At 41.0% G+C, this 19,440-nt stretch overlaps 1 protein-coding gene across 2 annotated transcripts in view; it reads right to left on the reverse strand.

Annotated features, from left to right (window-relative positions):
• LOC136847086 (thiol S-methyltransferase TMT1A-like) overlaps positions 1 to 19,440 on the reverse strand; it is a 55,126-nt gene that overhangs the window by 6,844 nt on the left and 28,842 nt on the right. For both annotated transcript variants that reach the window (XM_067118387.1, XM_067118388.1), the window contains 2 exons: positions 9,619 to 9,753; positions 8,876 to 8,994 (listed from right to left, as the gene is read on the reverse strand). In XM_067118387.1, coding sequence (XP_066974488.1) covers positions 8,876 to 8,994; positions 9,619 to 9,753 — 254 coding nt within the window. The remainder of the gene's footprint in view (positions 1 to 8,875; positions 8,995 to 9,618; positions 9,754 to 19,440) is intronic.

Here is a 19,440-nt window from a genome sequence, read left to right on the forward strand (position 1 = left end):
TGTATATATATATATTTAGCGACTCAAACAATCTTCTAGCTCTAATTGGGAAAGAAGGTGGATGATTGTTTATCTCTTAATCCAAATATTTTTTTGATTGGAGAATCATTTGTCTGAATTCTCAGAGCACTCTTCATTGTTACTAGCTCTCTATGGAGAGGCAGAGGTAGTTCACCACCTTCAACTTGTAAAGAAGATGTTGGTGATGATCGAAAAGCGCCTGAACATATTCTAAGGCCCTCATTATGAACTGGGTCTACCGTTTTCAGCATTGCGTCTGATGCTGAGCCATATATTTCACTTCCATAATCAACGATAGACAGCACTGTTGCTTTATACAATAAAGTAAGGGTATGTCTATCGGCTTCCCAAGTAGTGTTTGACAGTTTTTTTATTAGGTTTAATGCTCTTTTACATTTTGATTTCATGTATGTTATGTGAACTTTCCAGTTCATGTGAGTATCAAATACTAATCCTAAAAATTTTGCTGTTTGGCCAATTGGTATACTATGGTTTCTGATTTTTAAGTCTATTTCTTCTCCTTTTTTCCATTTTTTGTTTTTATAAAACATGATTGCTTGGGTTTTATCTATGGAAAATTTAAAGCCTACAGATAAAGCCCATTCATCTATTTTCATTATGCTTTTATTAATGATTCGTTCTGCATGTTTTATTCGAGATGCTGAATAATATATGGCAAAATCATCCATATACAGGTTACTTTTAATACCAATAGGTAGATTTTTACTGATATTAATTGCTAAAGTAAACAGTGTGCCCTAAGGACGCTTTCCTGTGGAACACCATTTTCAAGAGGAAATGTTCTAGACAGAACATCAATTCTCACCTGAAAACTGCGATTTGTCAAAAAGTTTTGTATAAACCTAGGTAAATGTCCACAGATGATGTTGTTTTGCAAAGTTTTTGATATAGCATACCTCCATGTAGTATCGTATGCTTTTTCAATGTCAAAAAAGACAGCTACAGTAATTTGTTTTTGTTCAAAACCTCTGCATATATGGTCTTCTAAGTTACACAGAGAATCTAATGTAGATCTGTTACACTGTGACCTGAACTGAGTGGGAGTTAAAATTTTATTTTCTCTGTGCCATGTTAGTCGAGCATTTACCATTTTCTCTAGTAATTTGCACAAACAACTTGTTAAAGAAATTGGTCTGTAATTGTTTACATTACTGGGATCTTTTCCAGGTTTGGGGACTGGAATAATTATAGCTTTACGCCATTCATCAGGAAATAAATTTCTAAGCCATAAGTGGTTATAAAACTCTAACAAGTATGTCTTTGCCAAAGGTGCTAAATGGCATATCATTTCAAAACAAATATTGTCATCTCCAGGGGCAGATTTAGTGCTGTTCAACAGAGCAAACTCTAGCTCTTCCATATTAAATTTTCTATTATAATATATATCTTCTACTGTTTCAAAATTTTTTATTAATTCTATATTATTTTTCTTTGTGCGGAAATGCTCATCTAAATTTTTGTTGCTACTTACTTTTGTTAAATTTTCACCTATTACATTACTAATTTCTTTATGATCAAGTATTCTTTTCCCATCTTTTATTATGGCATGCCTAGGTGGTTTAACATGGGTACCATTTATTTTCCTGAATTTTTCCCATATTTTTTGTATGGGAGTATTTTTAGAGAGATCTGATACATATTTTTTCCATGAAATGATTCTTCCTTGAATTACTTCTCTTTTAAACTTTGCAGATATTTTATTATACAGAGGTTTTAATGTATCAATTTCTAATAATAATATAGTAAGTTTATGTAAGGTTCCTTCTAATATCGGTAACGTTTTGTTTAATTTACTGAATTTTCTATTCAAATTATTTAGTCGTCTTCCAATTTGGTGTTTTATTTTTATTTATTCTGTTAGTTTTTCAGACCACCATGGGACTTTGTGTTTTGTTGGATGAGATTTGGATTTTGGTATTGCTTTATCAGCAGCATTTGTAATGAAATTAACAAGAAATTTATTAGTTTCATTATGGTCTTTCAAATATTCAAATGGTGGGATATTCCTGGTGTGGTATTCATATTGTTCCCAATCTGCTTTATAAATGTTATATTGAGGGACATGTTTGGTGGGGTTATTTTGTAATAAAGAAATTAATATTGGGAAATGATCACTTGTATCCAAGTCATCAACTGTATTCCAGTCTAATCTGTCTACTATGTTTGTTGTACATAGAGTTAAGTCGATTGAGGAATATGTTCCATGTGTTTTAGAAAAATATGTGCTGATTTCGTTATCATTTATACAGCAAATGTCATATGAATCTATGAATTCTTCTATTTTATTTCCTGCTCTATTTGACTCTGTACAATTACAGTCCCACAGTGGGGTTGTGGGCATTAAAATCACCTACTATTAATGTTGGTTCTTAGTATTAGATAATTCTTTAAGTTTGTCTAAGTCATAATTTTTATTAGGTTGATTGTATAAATTATAAATTACATAATTATTGTTTTTATTCGTATTCTAATACTCGATATTTGCAGATCAGTAAAGTTTACAGGTACTTTGTCATAACATACTCTGTTATGTACATATATAGCAGTACCTAAATTTCCTTCTTCCTCTCTTGATGCTGATGCTAAGGTATATTTACCTATTGTTGATATTGTTTTGTTGACATGTTGCAAACATAATATCATTGGTTCATATTCTTTTAATAACCGGTGTATTTCTCCTAGGTGTAATCTGGTCTGCAGACCATTTACGTTCAATTGTATAATATAACTATTGAAAATATTTTTTTATAGAGGTCAGGTTTTACTCTCTTTTTGTATTATCAATTTGGAATTTTTCTAATAATTTACTTACGACATTCATCTGTTTTTCTTTATAATATACTAAGTGCTCAATGCACATGCACCCTTTTTCATGGTTACTCAAATCTGTGTTTTCTTTTTTTCTATATTTCATAAAATTTCTTATAATGTTTGTTAAACCATCTTTTGTTATGCTTTTGTTATTATTGCATAATTCAATGAAACAATCATTACATCCACAAGTATTATCATGTGTATTTCTTTTATTTGCTCTTGTAACAATTACTGGTGATGGAGTAATCTCTTCTCCTTTGACATAATCATTATCATCTATGGTATGATTCTCTTTCACTTCTTCAGTGTTCTTGGATTTGCCTTCATAGGTTCTATTATTATTTTAGGAGATAAAGGTATATTCTTAGTTTGTTTTTGTTTTTGTTCTTTTTTCATCTCTCTTTATCTTTGGTTTAACTGATGTTTCTCTAAATAGTTGGTTTCTTTGTTTTGGGTGGTGTTCTTTCCAAAGGCCTTTTTATTTTTAATTTCCTGTCTATCTCTCCCTCTTCTGTTACTTTAGTAGTAGCATCCTCCTGTGTTTTTCTATCTGCATTAATATTTCAAATGAATTGGATAAAATATTATCCATCTCATTTGTACCTGTTTCTTTATTCTTTACCATTTTATTTTTTATTTCTAAATTATTAATTTTTTCTTGAGATTCACTTTTCCTGTGCTCTGTTATTTCTATCTGTTTCCGTTTTGTTTCATTTTTTGCTCTTGTTATTGAGGAATATGAATGTTTCTTAGATGGATCTTGCATTCCTCTTACTTTTAATCCCAATTTAGCCTCTTTTATAGACATCCCAGTTTGTTCTTGTAACATTTTCAATTCTGTATTGTATATGTATTACACACACTTCTTTGGACCTTGCATGATGATCCTGTCCACAGTTTATGCACATTTTGGTTCACTACATTTCCATTGTGTGGCATGTTCTTCAGATCCACAATAAGCACATACAGGTTCATTTCGACAGTTTTTTTTTTGCATGTCCATACTTGCTGCAATTTTGACATTGTAGCGGTTTGGGAACATAAGGTCTCAGTTCTCTATTTTGGTCCAAAATTTTTATTTTTGAGGTAACTCTTGACCCTCAAATTTTATTTTTGCAATTTTTAATGACTTTATTATTTTGTTTACTTGGTATTATATATACCTCACAGTCTTGGATTTTGGGTATCTCATTTTAAGAGAGTCCAACAGTATATTTTTGTCAACTGGTTCGTTATTATTTTCAGGAAGTACAATAGTACCCTGAATACTGTTCATAGTGTCATGTTTTTTATTTTTACATTTACACTGTCAACACTTTTTATTGATAGATAGTCCTCAGACTGGTTTTTTGTTGTGGCCTCTATAAGCCACGTCTTTTTTTTATTTGTCTAAACGACATTTCTGTCGTTGAATGTCTTTTTAATAAATAATTTTCCAACTTTAGTGCTGAGATTTGCTGTTCTGTTTCTATGGTTAGAAACCTTGACCAACTGTCCACTCCCAAAGAGAGTCAAAGTGAGTCAAGGTTGGGTCAAGACGATATTTACTTTTTTGATTTGTTGTTGTACTGGAGCATATGGTTCCAGTGTTATTATATTTGGATTCTTTTTGTTTTTTCCACAGAAAGGTTGTTAGAAGAGGTTCCATGGTTGTCATCTGTGCCGAGTCACTACCATCAAAGGGCCCAGGGTACTCAAATCTTTATTTTCACTTTGTCATAAAGATTTGAGGAGGAGAAAAAAAAAAAAAAAAAAAAAGTAACCTGAAAACCTTAAAAAGATATCATCAGCCTTTCATGGAGTTTTATTCCCCACTAATGGCACAAGTGAGAATTGACTCCCAAATGTCCGCATCCCTACCCTACCCCAAAGGGGATGGCACAACATGATTAGAGTGGCTCAAGTGTAAGCCAAACCCGCTTGATAGGACTGAGAGTATTACAAGAATACAATCATCCCCACCCTAATCATGTTATGGGCAAACCGGACAGAATGCCAAGAGTCCTATCCATAGAACCAGACCCCCTGGAATCCGTGGTCCAGTCCCGCAAATAGTTCTGCCTTTGAGCTAAATCTGGTACCTCTCAGGTCTGAACATTATCGGGCAGTTGATGGTCCTACCACAGTTCTCACTATTTAGCTTCGGATATAAACCCATTCCCAGCTATGATATCTTTTCCTGTTTATTGGGTCCAGTAAATTTTACTAAAAGTGGAAAATTCCACAAATTTAATCCAAAATAATATATGATGGTATATGAGACTCTTGGACTTGAACCCAGAAACAAATTCCTGGGGTTCAAGAGCCCCCTCACCACGTCAAGGTGGTCTCATGTCGAGGGGGGATACAGGTACAAACAGCCTGTCTGTGTAGAAATTCTGATTTAGTTACATTCCCTCTGGTGATGTGAACAGTAGTCGTCATAAAGCTCAAGTATTTTAATTGAATCTTTAACAATATTTTAAGAACTACACTCAAGGTCTTATTATTATTATTACTGCGTTATTATTATTATTATTATTATTATTATTATTATTATTATTATTATATTTTTATTATTATATTATCATTATTATTATTCGTTGAATATGATGGCAGCCTTGGTTGCATTAATCTTGTAGATTATGTGTTCAACTCCTCTAATTAGTCTTTTTTCTTCTTCAGTAACAGAATTAAGTAAAATGCCAAAGTTCATTGCAGGGGTTTTATTTATGGAAATATCAAATGTCGAAGGTAATGGAAATTCTGAGGGTGGGGTCCAAAAACGAGTGCAGGGGTCATCAGTGCTTCTGGGATTGTAGGTACGTGACATGTTTCAGAAGGCCTTCTTTTCTTCAGGCGGGAGCTGAATGAATTGGTGGCTGTTATCCTTCTTTTATGTCAGTGGTTGGCGGGGCTTGCTGGTTACTGTCTGCTTTTTTTGTTTTCGAGAGAGCGTTGATTTTGATTGGCCAAGAGAGGCTGACGCCACTGGGCATGGTCTTCTCCATTGGTTGGTGGTTTCTCAGCCTTAATCTCAGAGCGTAGTGGTTGCTCTGGACGATGCCCTATGGTTTCAGAAAGAATAACCCTGTGGAGGAGTGCATTTATAGTTTCATTAAGGTCACGTCCTCCGTCAGGGGGTTCATCAGGAGGTCTCGTTCATTGCTGCTGTTCTCAACGTCTTACTGGGGTGTTCTGATAGTTATGTTGTCAGGGGACGCTGTGATAGGGTGCTGTGTCGCTGTCGGAAGCAGATATGTTTCTTGTTTAGTGTTGATGGTAGGTTTTTCTGCTCCTATGTGCAGTGCCTCTAGTATCCGTAGTCTTCGGTGATCAGGGGCTTGATCTATTACTTCAAAGCAATTAATATCACTACGCCAGACACGAAGGTTGTGAGCATCTCTAGCATGGTTGAAAATGGTCCCCTCTTGGGTGTGACAGGAAATCCATTTCGAAAGACTCATGGTGGTTATTCCGATGTAGGTCGCAGGACATCCTTGCGAAGGGCATTTGTACCGGTACACCACGTTGGTCTTCTCTACCAACACGTCAAGGAAGGGGAGGCAGTTGTTTTCAGCATATTCTATGGAGCAACAAGGCACCGCCTTCAGCACTTCTGTTTACACTAAACCCACTAACTTGGGCCTTTGCATGAATGGTGAGAGGGAGTGCCCACAGCATTATAAAAACTCGGTGATTAAAGCCTATGTCCATCGCGCCATCTCCAAATGCTCCTCGTGGCGAAAAATGCATGAAGAACTTAATACCGTGCCACAGCAAGTATTGGTTAACAACGGACACAAAAACCGAGACATCCAAGACGTAGTAAAGAAATGTTTGGAGAATTGGTACCAGCAAGAACCTTTTCAGCCCCCAAAGATATTAAATCATTCTACAGAGGGAGGTTAAACAAACGGTATAAAGACGATGAAAGAGCCTGAAAACATCATCATGAGCATGTCGCCCCACCGACCCGACAAAAAATTTACAATTGATTATTTACTATGCCAGCAATAAGACGAGCAGTCTTATTATGAAGAATAACCCCCCTTGACAGGAACCTTGCTGAAGAAGACCAACGTGGTGTAATCGTACAAATGCCCTTCTAAGGATGTCCTAATCACCTACATCGAATACCATGCATCTTTCGAAATGGATTTCCTGTCACGCCCAAGAGGGCCATTTTCAACCATGCTAGAGATGCTCACAACCTTTGTGTCTGGCATAGTGATATCAATTGCTTGGTAATGGATCAAACCCTAACCACCTGGACTCACGGATACTAGAGGCACTGCATATAGGAGCAGAAAACCTACCATCAACACTACACAAGAAACATATCTGCTTCCGACAGCGACACGACGCCCTATCACAGCGCCCCCTGACAACGTAACTATCAGAACATCCCAGCAAGATGTTGGGAACAGCAGCAACAAACAAGACCCTCCCGACGGAGGACGTGACCTTAATGAAACTATAAATGCACTCCTCCACAGGGCACGTCTTACGAACCATAGGGCATCGCAGAGCAACCACTACTACGCTCTGAGATTAAGGCCAAGAAACCACCAACCAATGGGAGAAGACCATGCCCAGTGATGTCAGCACTCTCTTGGCCAATCAAAAATCAACGCTCTCTCGACCAACCAAAAAGCAGACAGTAACCAGCAGCCCCCGCCGACTGCTGACATAAAAAAGCGAGACCACAGCCACCAATTCATTCAGCTCCCGCCTGAAGAAGGAAGAAGGCCTTCTGAAACATGTCGCGATACCTACGATCCCAGAAGCACTGATGACCCCTGCACTTGTTTTTGGACTCCGCCCACGGAATTTCCATTACCTTCTACTTTTGATATTTTTATAAATAAAACCCCTGCAATGAACTTTGGCATTTTACTTTATTCTGTTACTGAAGAAGAAAAAAGACTAATCAGAACAGTTGAACGTATAATCTACAAGGTTAATGCAACCAAGGATGCTATCATATTCAACAAAACATGTTTGATAGAGAGCCTATACCCGAAGTATATTACAGGCAGTCCCCGGTTAACGGCGGGCTCGGTTAACAGCGATCCAGTTTTATGGGGCTTGTCTAGTGACGAAAATCGTCGATTTCCAATTATCGGCGCCAATAATTGGGTATTGGCACCGATACATACCTAAAAGAGGCGCCGATAACTGAAAATCAGTGCTTTTCAGCGCCGATAACCCCCGAAAATCCCGGTTAGCATCGATTTTCAGTTATCATCACACCCTCAGAAACGGAACCCTGCCGATAACCGGGGACTGCCTGTATTATTATTATTATTATTATTATTATTATTATTATTCAATAGTAGTTTAACCAGATCACTGATCCTTACCTTCACCATCAAGCTTTTTCACTTGTACACATATGAATTTTTTTATCGCAAAACGTTTACTTTCAAGATGGTGCCTATGCAAAATATTCAAGGTTAACAATTAGATAAAGCTGAACCAAATGAAGTTAAGGTACTGATTGAAAGAGGACTTTTTTCCACAGACTGGTTAAGACACCTGAACTGTGTTTTCAGTGTGTAAAACAATTAGTACTGTCAATCAAAAGTAAAGTCAAACATTCCTTGTTTTATTACTTGTATACTGCATTTAATGGAAATATAAACTTTTTTCTCAGCCAATCATTTTAACATCAAACTTCACATACTGTCTCCCACTAAAGTGAGGGTTGTTCAAAGAGGTTATTAAAATTATAAATAACAATAACATTCACATCACTGGAAAGTTACTCAAAATTTTTCCTGCCTTTAACTTTTTATCTTTTCCTCTAAGCTTTCTCACCTAGCTATCCAACTTCAACTTTATTTTTGTTCTAAATTTCATCTCTGATTTATGAAGCCTTGAAATGCAACTCAGTGGTCTTGTTAATAGTAATACTGTACTGCAATAATAATGAATTACTGCCTACAGAGACATGGGAAGTACACTCTACACATTGCCCTCCTATTGACAAAGTTTTGACAAGAAAGCAATAGTATAAAAAACAAATCATACTTACTGGCACAAGGACTCTTAGTATCTCTCTCAAGATCGCTTCAATCTCTGACACACTGCACATGACAAGCGTCATAACAACTACGTCTACACTTGCATCAGGGACGGCTTCCATTTTTTCTCCTGAAATAAATTATTACATAGAGTGAGAATACTCATCACAAAATCATCATCAATGACTTTATGCTGAGTTGTTCTTTTTAGGCAAAGTCGCCCTTCTACAATGTTATGACACTGTGGGTAATTTATCAATTGTATCACCGTTTGCACTGATTCATAGAACAGTAATGTACGGAAAAGAATTTAGTCATCACCTATATTGAGATATGCTATATTACATTGGAATGAATTTTTTGATACTTGCAACAAAAAATTATCACTGACCTCTACTGAATTTGTTCAAATTTGTTTTTTGAAAGAGGGAAGAATGCAAAAACCAAAAGTAATCGTGTTGTGAGTCTGCTTGAATTCAGTAGGTTGTCTTACCATGGGCAAGATTCTACAAATTTTAATCACACACAACAAGATTAATTTTGGTTGTTCACTTAGCCATCTCCTGTATATATGAACCTGCTAATAATCTTGATAAAATCTTATTTCTCTTAAGACTATTCTCTCATAAGTAATGTTCAACTTTGATTTCATGAAGTTTTTTTGTTTACTTGAAATCTAAACCAATAAATATGACCTTAACTAAAAAAAAATTCTGCATATCATAAAGGATACATATTATATAGGACACATTACCTGTGGCTACAATTATCTCTTCAGATGCAATATTTGGAAATTTCTTCCTATTTTCATTGTAGTATTTAACAAAGTGTGGATTGGGATCAACTACTATGAGCTGTGTACCATCTGGATAATGAGAAAAGTTGACACCTGAAAACCAAATTACACAAGTTATGACAGTACTTTACAATCTAAAAATTGTTGTTTCACTGAAAATAAATATCATATTATTTTCACTAACTTTTTCAATGTCAAATTTCAAATTTACATCACTGATTGACTAATTATCCTGGATTGAAATGCCATTTCAAGTTCAAAAATGTAAATAAAAAATATTTAATCTATGATAAAATTGTTACATCAAGTTGTCAAAACTCAAATTGAATAACCAGATATATCTTCAGTACAGGATTTAAGTAATGCAGCTAAAACTGTGATCTTTGGGCAATATTATTTAATATATATATCTACTGATTTCTCTTACAGAATAATTAGGAATGTTACTCTTCTTGATATGGGAACTTCACTGGAGTAGCTGATTTTTTGAAATTCACGCTGTTAAGCCAAGCAATAGAGGGCTTTTGGCCACCAAGCACTTTCACTTGAGTACCTGCGCCACTATTTATGGCAGTGGGTTATCTCAGATAACATATTTTTTGGGTGTCTTACTCAGGTGGTGACCATGTAACAAACATTCTCAAACCATAATCTCTGTACTGTGGAAAGATATATACAGTACAGATACATGGAATTTAAGGACATAGCATGAATACTGGGATATCAAGGTTATTTTGCGTTAAACACGACAAAATAGAGGGTCATGCTATAAAAGGATGAACAATTGAAAACCATATCACTCAGCTTTCATTAAGTTACACATGATCTTTATGGTTATGCAAAAAAAAAATGACATTTTTATAATAAAATAAAGTTCTATATACAGGCAGTCCCCAGTTAACGGCAGGCTCGCTTAACAGCAATCCGGTTTTATGGCGCTTGTCTAGCAATGAAAATCGGGTATTTTTGGCGCTGAAAATCGCCGATTTCCGCTTATCGGCGCCAATAACCCCCAAAAATCGCCAATTTTCGGTTTGTGGCGATTTTCGGTTATCATCACACCCTCAGAAATGGAACCCTGACAATAACCGGGGACTGCCTGTATAGTATACTAACCAAATAATTACATAGCTATTAGTTTCTACTTTAAGCAGCAGCTCAAAGTTTCAAAAATCAGATAGCCTTTGTTTTGTAGGTGCCTTGCCATCTACTCTTGGGGAAGAATAGATACAAGCAACGATTTAGAGCTAATGACGTTTTATGCCTTTTGTCCATGAGAGGGGAGGAGGAGGGCTCAATGTAATTATTTGTAAGTATTTATAAAACTTTTACTAGAAAAAATGTCATTTCTATATAAGTAACTTACCAAATAATTACATAGCTGAATCCCACATTGATAGGAGGTGGGATACATTGACATATACTACTCAAAAACACTCAGAGATGGAGATGAATTTGAAGTAGAAAATGATATTTTAATGATAAAATAAAGTTTGTTCATACTTACCTGGCAGATATATATATAGCTGTATTTCTCCGAAATCCGACAGAATTTCAAAACTCATGGCACACGCAGTGTGGCCAGGTGGTTAGTACTCATTCCCGCCGCTGGGAGGCGGGAATCGGGAACCATTCCCATTTTCTATTCAGATTTTCTAGTGCCACTGTCTCAAGAGGGGAGGCAGGTGGGCACTAAGATATATATCTGCCAGGTAAGTATGAACAAACTTTATTTTATCATTAAAATATCATTTTGTTCATGACACTTACCTGCCAGATATATATATAGCTGAATCCCACCATTGGAGGTGGGAAGAGACAGAATAGGATTTAGGAAACAAACAAATGTAGGTGATTGACGCCTTGGTTCCTTACCTGTTAGCATAGCTGACTTCGAGGTTACTGTCACCCAAGCCTGCTTCTGCTTTTATCTAGAGTCTCCAGCAAGGTAGGGACCTATAAAGCTGGTGAGTTCTAGATGACCTGTCCACGGGGCGTGACCACAATAGGACTAGATCATACGACCATACAGAGAGGGAAAAGGAGCAACGACCAACCACCTGACTGGGCCTATCTAAGGTCAAAAACCTAACATAGGCTAAAAAAACTGGGACGTCCACCTCAATGGCTACCCAACAACCAAAAAATACAACAACAAGATTAAAAATACTACCTAACCCCTAAAGGATAGGATGAGTATTGCCCTCTTCTCCCAACATAGTGTCTGCGAAACGTATGGTCCCAGCGAAGAGCAGTCTTCAAATGTTGTCTTCACATCCCGCAAGTAATGCGAACACTGAATTACTTCTCCAGAAGGTGGCACCCAGAATATCATTAAGGGACATATTCTTTTGGAAAGCCACCGAAGTCGCAATGGCTCTTACTTCATGAGCCTTGACTTTCAGAAGTCTCATGTCACCTTCTAGGCAGGAAGAATGAGCCTCTCTAATAGTGCTTCTTAAAAAGAATGCTAAGGCATTCTTAGACATAGGTAGATCAGGTCTCTTCACCGAACACCACAGACTGTCCGATGAGCCTCTAGTCTTCTTGGTCTTGGCTAAGTAGAACTTGAGAGCCCTGACAGGACACAGGACTCTTTCTGACTCTTGCCCAAGAATCTCCGTCAAACCTTTGATTTCAAAAGACTTGGGCCAAGGGTTTGAAGGATTTTCGTTCTTAGCTAAGAACAAAGGATTTAGGGAGCATACAGCATTAGGACCCCTAAAGCCAATATGTTTGCTAATGGCTTGAACTTCACTAATCCTCTTAGCTGTCGCCAGAGCCGTTAGGAAGACAGCCTTCCTAGTCACGTTCTGAGGGAAGCCAAGACAGAGGTTCAAAAGCACTTGACATAAGAAACTTCAGGACAACATCCAGATTCCAAGAGGGTGTCCTGAGTTGAGGAATTTTGACAGTCTCGAAGGATCTCAAGAGATCGTGAAGATCCTTGTTGTCGGACAAGTTTAGGCCTCTGTGTCTAAAGACTGCCGACAGCATACTCCTATAGCCCTTAATAGTAGAGACTGCCAGTTTATTCTTTTGCCTGAGATGAAACAGGAAGTCTGCTATTTGTGGTACAGAGGTCGTGGTTGAGGAAATTCCGTTGCTCCTGCACCATTTCCTAAAAATAGCCCACTTGGACTGATAGACCGCATTAGATGAAGGTCTCCTGGCACTGGCGATAGCCTTTGCCACTGCTTTCGAAAATCCTCTTGCTCTTGCCAACTTTGTGATAGTCTGAAGGCAGTCAGACTCAGAGCGGGGAGGTTTTTGTGGAACCTTTCGAAATGAGGTTGCCTGAGAAGGTCCACCCTCAGTGGAAGCGTCCTTGGAAAGTCCACCAGGAAGGCCATGGTCTCTGGGAACCAATCCGCTGCTGGCCAGAAGGGGGCTATTAAAGTCATCCTTGTTCCTTCCGATGTTGCAAATTTCTGATCACTTCTCCCAGAATCTTGAAGGAGGGGAAAAGCGTAAAGGTCGAGGCCTTTCCAGTCCCAGAGGAGGGCGTCTATAGCTATTGCTCCTGGGTCTAGGACAGGAGAGCAATAAAGAGGGAGTCTTGTCGTCCTGGACGTGGCAAAGAGGTCCACTAGAGGACGTCCCCATAACCTCCACAGTTCTAAACATACCTCCTCGTGAAGGGTCCACTCGGTCGGTAGGAGCTGATGTTGCCGACTGAGAAGGTCCGCTCGGATATTCTCCACGCCCGCAATGAACCTTGTGAGGATCGTGACCCCCCGTGCATGAGTCCAAAGCAGGATCTCCCTCGCTAGGATGAACAGGGAACGGGATCGAGTACCCCCCTGTTTTTTGAGGTAAGCTAGAGCTGTGGTATTGTCCGAATTTACTTGGACAATTCGGCCTGAAACTCGGTCTTCGAAGAATTGAAGGGCCAGCAGGATAGCCCCCAATTCTTTGAGATTTATGTGCCAGGACACCTGTTCCCCTCTCCAGGTGCCTGACACTTCTTCCCCTCCTAGTGTTGCTCCCCATCCTTCCCTGGACGCGTCGGAAAACAACACTAGGTCGGGGCTCTGAAGGCGAAGAGAAACCCCTTCTGCAAGTTTTAAGGGGTCGAGCCACCACCTCAGGTGATCCTTGACCAATGGAGAGATCTTCAAAGTCTCTTCCAGATCCTCCTTGTCCATCCAATTCTCCGCCATGAAAAACTGGAGCGGTCTGAGATGAAGTCTTCCCAGGGAAACAAACTTCTCCAGTGAGGAAATGGTCCCCAGCAAACTCATCCATTCCCTCACCGAGCATGTTTCCTTCCCTAGGAAAGACGAAACTTTTTCTAAGCAAAGCAGTTGACGTTCTTGGGATGGAAAAGCTCAAAAAGCCACTGAATCCATCTGAATCCCCAGATAGACGATGGACTGCGTCGGGATCAGATGGGACTTTTCTTGGTTCACAAGAAGTCCCAGGGACTTCGTCAAATTCAGCGTCAAAGTCAGGTCCTCCAGACACTTCCCCCGAGAAGAGGCTCGGATGAGCCAATCGTCCAGGTAGAACGAAACACGAACACCCGCCAGGTGAAGCCACCTCGCAACATTTTTCATGATCACCGTGAAGATCATGGGAGCAGTGCACAAACCGAAGCAGAGAGCTCTGAACTGGAAGACTCGTCCCCCCAGCACAAACCTCAGGTACTTTCTTGACTGAGGATGTATGGGAACATGGAAAGTACGCATCTTGTAAGTCCAGAGAGACCATCCAATCTCCTGGTCTTAAAGCCCCCGAGAACCGACTGGGGCGTTTCCATCTTGAATTTCTCTTTCAAAATAAAGCGGTTCAAGATGCTTACATCCAAGACCGGTCTCCATTCTCCCGACTGTTTCGGGACTAAGAATAGTCTGTTGTAGAAACCCGGAGAATCCAGTTTCAGAACTTGTTCCATGGCTTTCTTCTCTATCAACTGCTCCAGGAGGTCTAAAAGAATCTGTTGCTTCTCTCGATGGTAAGAAGGCGACAGATCCCTGGGCGACGTGCAAAGGGGTGGCAACACGAGAAAGGGGATCTTGTAACCCTTCTCTAGAACATTTAGAGACCAGGAGTCCGCCCCTCGTTCTCCAGGCTCCCGCAAAATAAAAAAGCCTGGCTCCTACCGGTGTCTGGAGGCGTGAAGGAGTCACTTTTTCCCCCTAGGTTTTGAGGGGCTGCTCCTCTGGTGAAACCTCTTCCTCGTGGAGACGATCTAGAGGAAGAAGTTCCTCCATGAAAGGGCTTCTTCTTCCTGGCGGACAAAACTGAAGCTGAAGAAGAAGAAGGAGCTGGAGGACGTCTCGAAGAATGGGCCAGATCAGATCTTGCGTGGCCTTCTCCTTAAGACTAGAAGAGATGTCCCTAATCAAAGACTGGGGAAGAGATGGCTGGACAAAGGGGCGAACAATAACTCTGCCCTTTGCTGAAGGAGAAACTGACTTAGAGGTGAAGTCACAAAACAAGGCCCTCTTCTTTAAGAGGCCCGTACCAAAATGGGAAGCCAGTTCTTCTGATCCATCCCTGACTGCCTTTTCCATACAGTTAAGGACACTAGAGAGCTCCCCCAGGCTGATCGAATCGGGGCTCCTTAGCTTAAGGTCTAAAGCTCCCAAGCACCAGTCCAAAAAATTAAACACCTCCATGGTGCGGAAGAGTCCCTTAAGATGATGATCTGTCTCTGACAAAGTCCAAGAAACCTTAGCAGTAGACAGATGGGACCTTCTGGGAGCGTCGACAAGGCTGGTGAAATCCCCTTGAGAAGAAGAAGGCACTCTAGGACTGATATCCTCTCCTGTCTCATACCACATACCAGCCTTGCCACAAAGGTTAGACGGAGGCAGGGCAAAAGAGGTCTTGCCATGGGCCTTCCGTTCCTCCATCCATGCGTTGACTTTCTTAAAAGCCCTCTTGGTAGCCAACGAAGAAGTCATCTTCACAAACCCTGGCGCTCTCCTCGCTTTGGAAGAAGCTAACTGTGAAGGAGGAGAGAGAGGAGCCGAGGGTTTAAACTTATCTCCGAACAAGTCTTTAAGAAGTCCGGTTAACACCTGATAATTGGAAGAAGAGGAAGCAGAAGAGGGCTCGACGTCAGCAGGATCTGAGTCGCCAGAAACTTCTCCCACAACAACAGGAGAAACAACCGAGTCACCCAACACTTTAGGGGAACAAAGGCCTTGAGGTCCGATACGAAGAAGGGATCTTCTTTTCCCAGACGAAAGAGAATGCTCCGTAGCGTCTCGAAGAGTAACAGAAGGGACGTCCTGGTGAGCGTCCTGGTGAGCGACCTGAAGAGCGTCCATCCGGGCGTCCAGCTCAAAGTCCGGAAGAGCGTCCTGCCGAGCGTCCTGCACAGAAGCGTCCTGAAGAGCGGCAACCGAAGCGTCCTGAAGAGCGGCAACCGAAGCGTCCTGGGAAGCAGCTCGCGGAGCGTCACGTTGACGAGCGTCACGACGGGGAACTCGTGAACTAAGAGGGCGACAAGGCGACGAAGCAGGAGACGGAGACGAAGAAAAAGGAGCAGGAGAGGGAGACTTCCTGGACTTCTTGACGGGTAAATTTAAGTCCTTGCGACGACGAGGCGCTGCATCCTTCTCAGCAATAAGAGAAGACAACTGCCGCTGCATCTCCAACAAAATCTTCTTAGACGGAGAGGAATCAATCCTGGGCGGAGAGTTAATCCTATGGGAAGACGAGGGGCGAGGGGACGCCTTCCTCTTCCTCACAGGAGCTAAAAAGGTTCTCTCCTTAGAGCGACTGGGACGCTCACAAACGTCCTCATCAGACGACGTCCTGGTCCTCTTCTGTGGTGGGAAAGCTTCAAAATACCCAACAGACGAAGAAGACTGACGAGAAGCGTCCCTTGAACACAACTCCTCTTCAGAGGGCGAGAGTCCTTCCGAGAGTTCCACCCCACGAGGGGGAGGACGCCTCGGAGGACGAAAAGCAGTCCTTGAGAATACGTGCCGAAGCACGATCCTTGGCAGCCTGGGAAGTGACAACAGGACTTGCTGAAGGGACATCAGATCGGTGGGAAGCCCCCGTAACCTTCTTGCGGCTTTCGACATGTCTTCTCCCTGAGTCCTGGGAGTCTGACAGCGGTCCAGGCCTAGAAGCATTGTGGGGCCGATCTGACGCCCCCTCCACAACACTGGGGGGAACACTGCACTTCACAACACTTTGAAGAGATGTCACTTTATTTTCGAGCGCACGGATGGAGTTCATGATCTCCGCCAGGGCCAAACCCTCCGCAGACACAACATCAGGGCCCGAAGGCAAAACCACAGGGACAGGTGCAACATCAACTACATTAGGGTTATCAGGAGATGAAATAACCTGACTCTTGCACACACTCCTGGAGGAGGACCTCCTGACCCTGTCACGCTCCAACTTGCGAACATACGAATCATACGACTTCCAGCTCGCATCAGACAAAGGTTCACACTCCTTACATCGATCATCTATCAAACAAACATGCCCCCTACACCTCAAGCAAACTGAGTGAGGGTCTACCGAAGCTTTCGGTAGCCTCACCTTACAATCACTCATGCAACATACACGAAAACTAGCAGAACTAGATCCAGACATATTTAAAGAGCAGTCATAAGCAAAATCCAAAAACAGTCCAGAAAAAAGCGTGTGCCAATCCACAGTCCAAGGTCCAAAACCAAAAGTCAAGAGAATACTTAAGTGGAAACCAGCAAGTAACGAAATCCAGAGACGGAGGTACTGACAACAGGTGTTGACAGTACCGGCGACAGAGAAAATCTGAATAGAAAATGGGAATGGTTCCCGATTCCCGCCTCCCAGCGGCGGGAATGAGTACTAACCACCTGGCCACACTGCGTGTCTGTCGGATTTTGGAGAAATACAGCTATATATATATCTGGCAGGTAAGTGTCATGAACAAAATTAACTGGCATTGTGAAATGCTTGTTATAACCTTACCTGGTGAGGGAGCTACAGCAAATAGATACTGACTCTGGTTGGGGCTCCTTTCGACCTGTAGTGGCGTGGCGGTATAGCCAAGGGTCACCTCTACTTTAGTGGGGACTTTGCAACAGAGGAGTATATCGCAGGTTGCCAAAGCTTACAATCCAAGAAAAATATATATGCCCTTGTCCTAGGGACAGTACAACAGAATATGACCAGATAATTTTACCTATACAACATTAAAAAATAATCCAACCCAACCATAAAAGACGACGACTTGTGGGCACTCACGGCACGCAGTACCCCCAAGGCTTCCCAAGAAAAACATGATAATCATTAATCAAGGAAAGGGGATAGAGGAAACAGAAGGTATTCCACCTAACCTTCGTCCCCAAATGCCATGCCAGCTGCGAAGAATGGGCCTAATGTACTGCATTTCTCATACACCGTTTCTATATTGTGCAGGTAATACATAACAAAAACTGACTTGCATCTTCAATACGTGGTCTGCAAGATCATGCAGAGTGAGAGATTCTGTTTGAAGGCCAGCAAGGTGGTAACTGCCCTTATTTCATGGGCCTTAACTTTAAACAGGGGGAGGATATTCTCTTGAATTCTCAAGTACGATTCAGAAATCATGGTCACTAAAAAGAAGGTTAAGGGATTTTTGGATAACGGCTGTATGGGAACCTTAACCAAACACCAGAGATTTTGTGAGGAACCTCTAATCCTTTTAGTCCTCTCCATATAAATCTTCAGTGCGCTTACTGGGCAAAGCACTCTCTCCTGATCTGCTGGACCCAGGATATCAGCCAAGCTCTGGACAGTAAACGAACATGGCCAGGGGTCAGAAAGGTCTTTGTTCTTTGCCAAGAACCCTAGGGTCAGTGAGCACACTGCATTCCCTTGAGAAAAACCTACCTTCTTATCAAGGGCTTGTAATTTGCTAACTCTTTTAGCTGGAGCTAAAGCCATGAAAAATAAGGTTTTCCTCGTCAAATCCCTTAGCAAGGAGGAGTTCAAGGGATCGAATGGAGGGCCCAAAACCCATTTAAGAACTACATCCAAATTCCAGGCGACTGTTGTAGATTTCTCTTGTTTTGATGTATCTAATGATTTAACCAAATCATTAATATCCTGATTTGCAGACAGGTCTATTTCCCTATGTTTAAAAACCGAGTTTAACCAATCCTTTCGAAGACCTCAGAAAATGCAAAAAGTCTGCAATTTTGGCTGAAGTGGTCTTAGAAGAAGAGATATTATGCTATCGGCACCAGCCTTGAAAGACTGCCCACTCTGCCTCGTAAACTGCAGTAGAAGATTGGCGCCTACATTTCGCAATTGCCTCCGCAGCTTTTCTTGAAAAACCTTTGGCTCTGACAAGCTCCTTGACAGTCTGAAGCCTGTCAAGAGTCAATAAGCCTTGATGAAAACGGTGAAAATGAGACTGTTTGAGAAGATCTGGGAACCGTTCTTTGTGTGGCCAAAAGGGAGCCACTAGAGTCATCGATGTGTTGTTGTGAGTGATGAGCTTCTTCAACACTTCCCTCACCATGCTGAAATGAGGAAAGGCGTAAACATCTAAGTCCAACCAATCCTGCAGCATGCATCCGTTTCCCATGCCTGAAGATCTGGAGCTGGGGAACAAAACAGAGGGAGACGGTGGTTTCTTGACATTGCAAACAGGTCTACCGACAGCTTTCCACACCGTTTTCAAAGGTCAGTGCACACCTGCGGATTCAGTGTCCATTCTATTGGTAAAACCTGTTTGCCGCGACTTAATTAGTCCGCATGGACGTTCAGCTTGTCTTGTGCCCATAAGAGGAGATCCTTGGCTGTTTCGTAAAACGAGAAGGAATGCATACCCCC

Source organism: Macrobrachium rosenbergii, chromosome 16 (genome assembly GCF_040412425.1).
Source record: "Macrobrachium rosenbergii isolate ZJJX-2024 chromosome 16, ASM4041242v1, whole genome shotgun sequence".
Classification (NCBI taxonomy): domain Eukaryota; kingdom Metazoa; phylum Arthropoda; class Malacostraca; order Decapoda; family Palaemonidae; genus Macrobrachium; species Macrobrachium rosenbergii.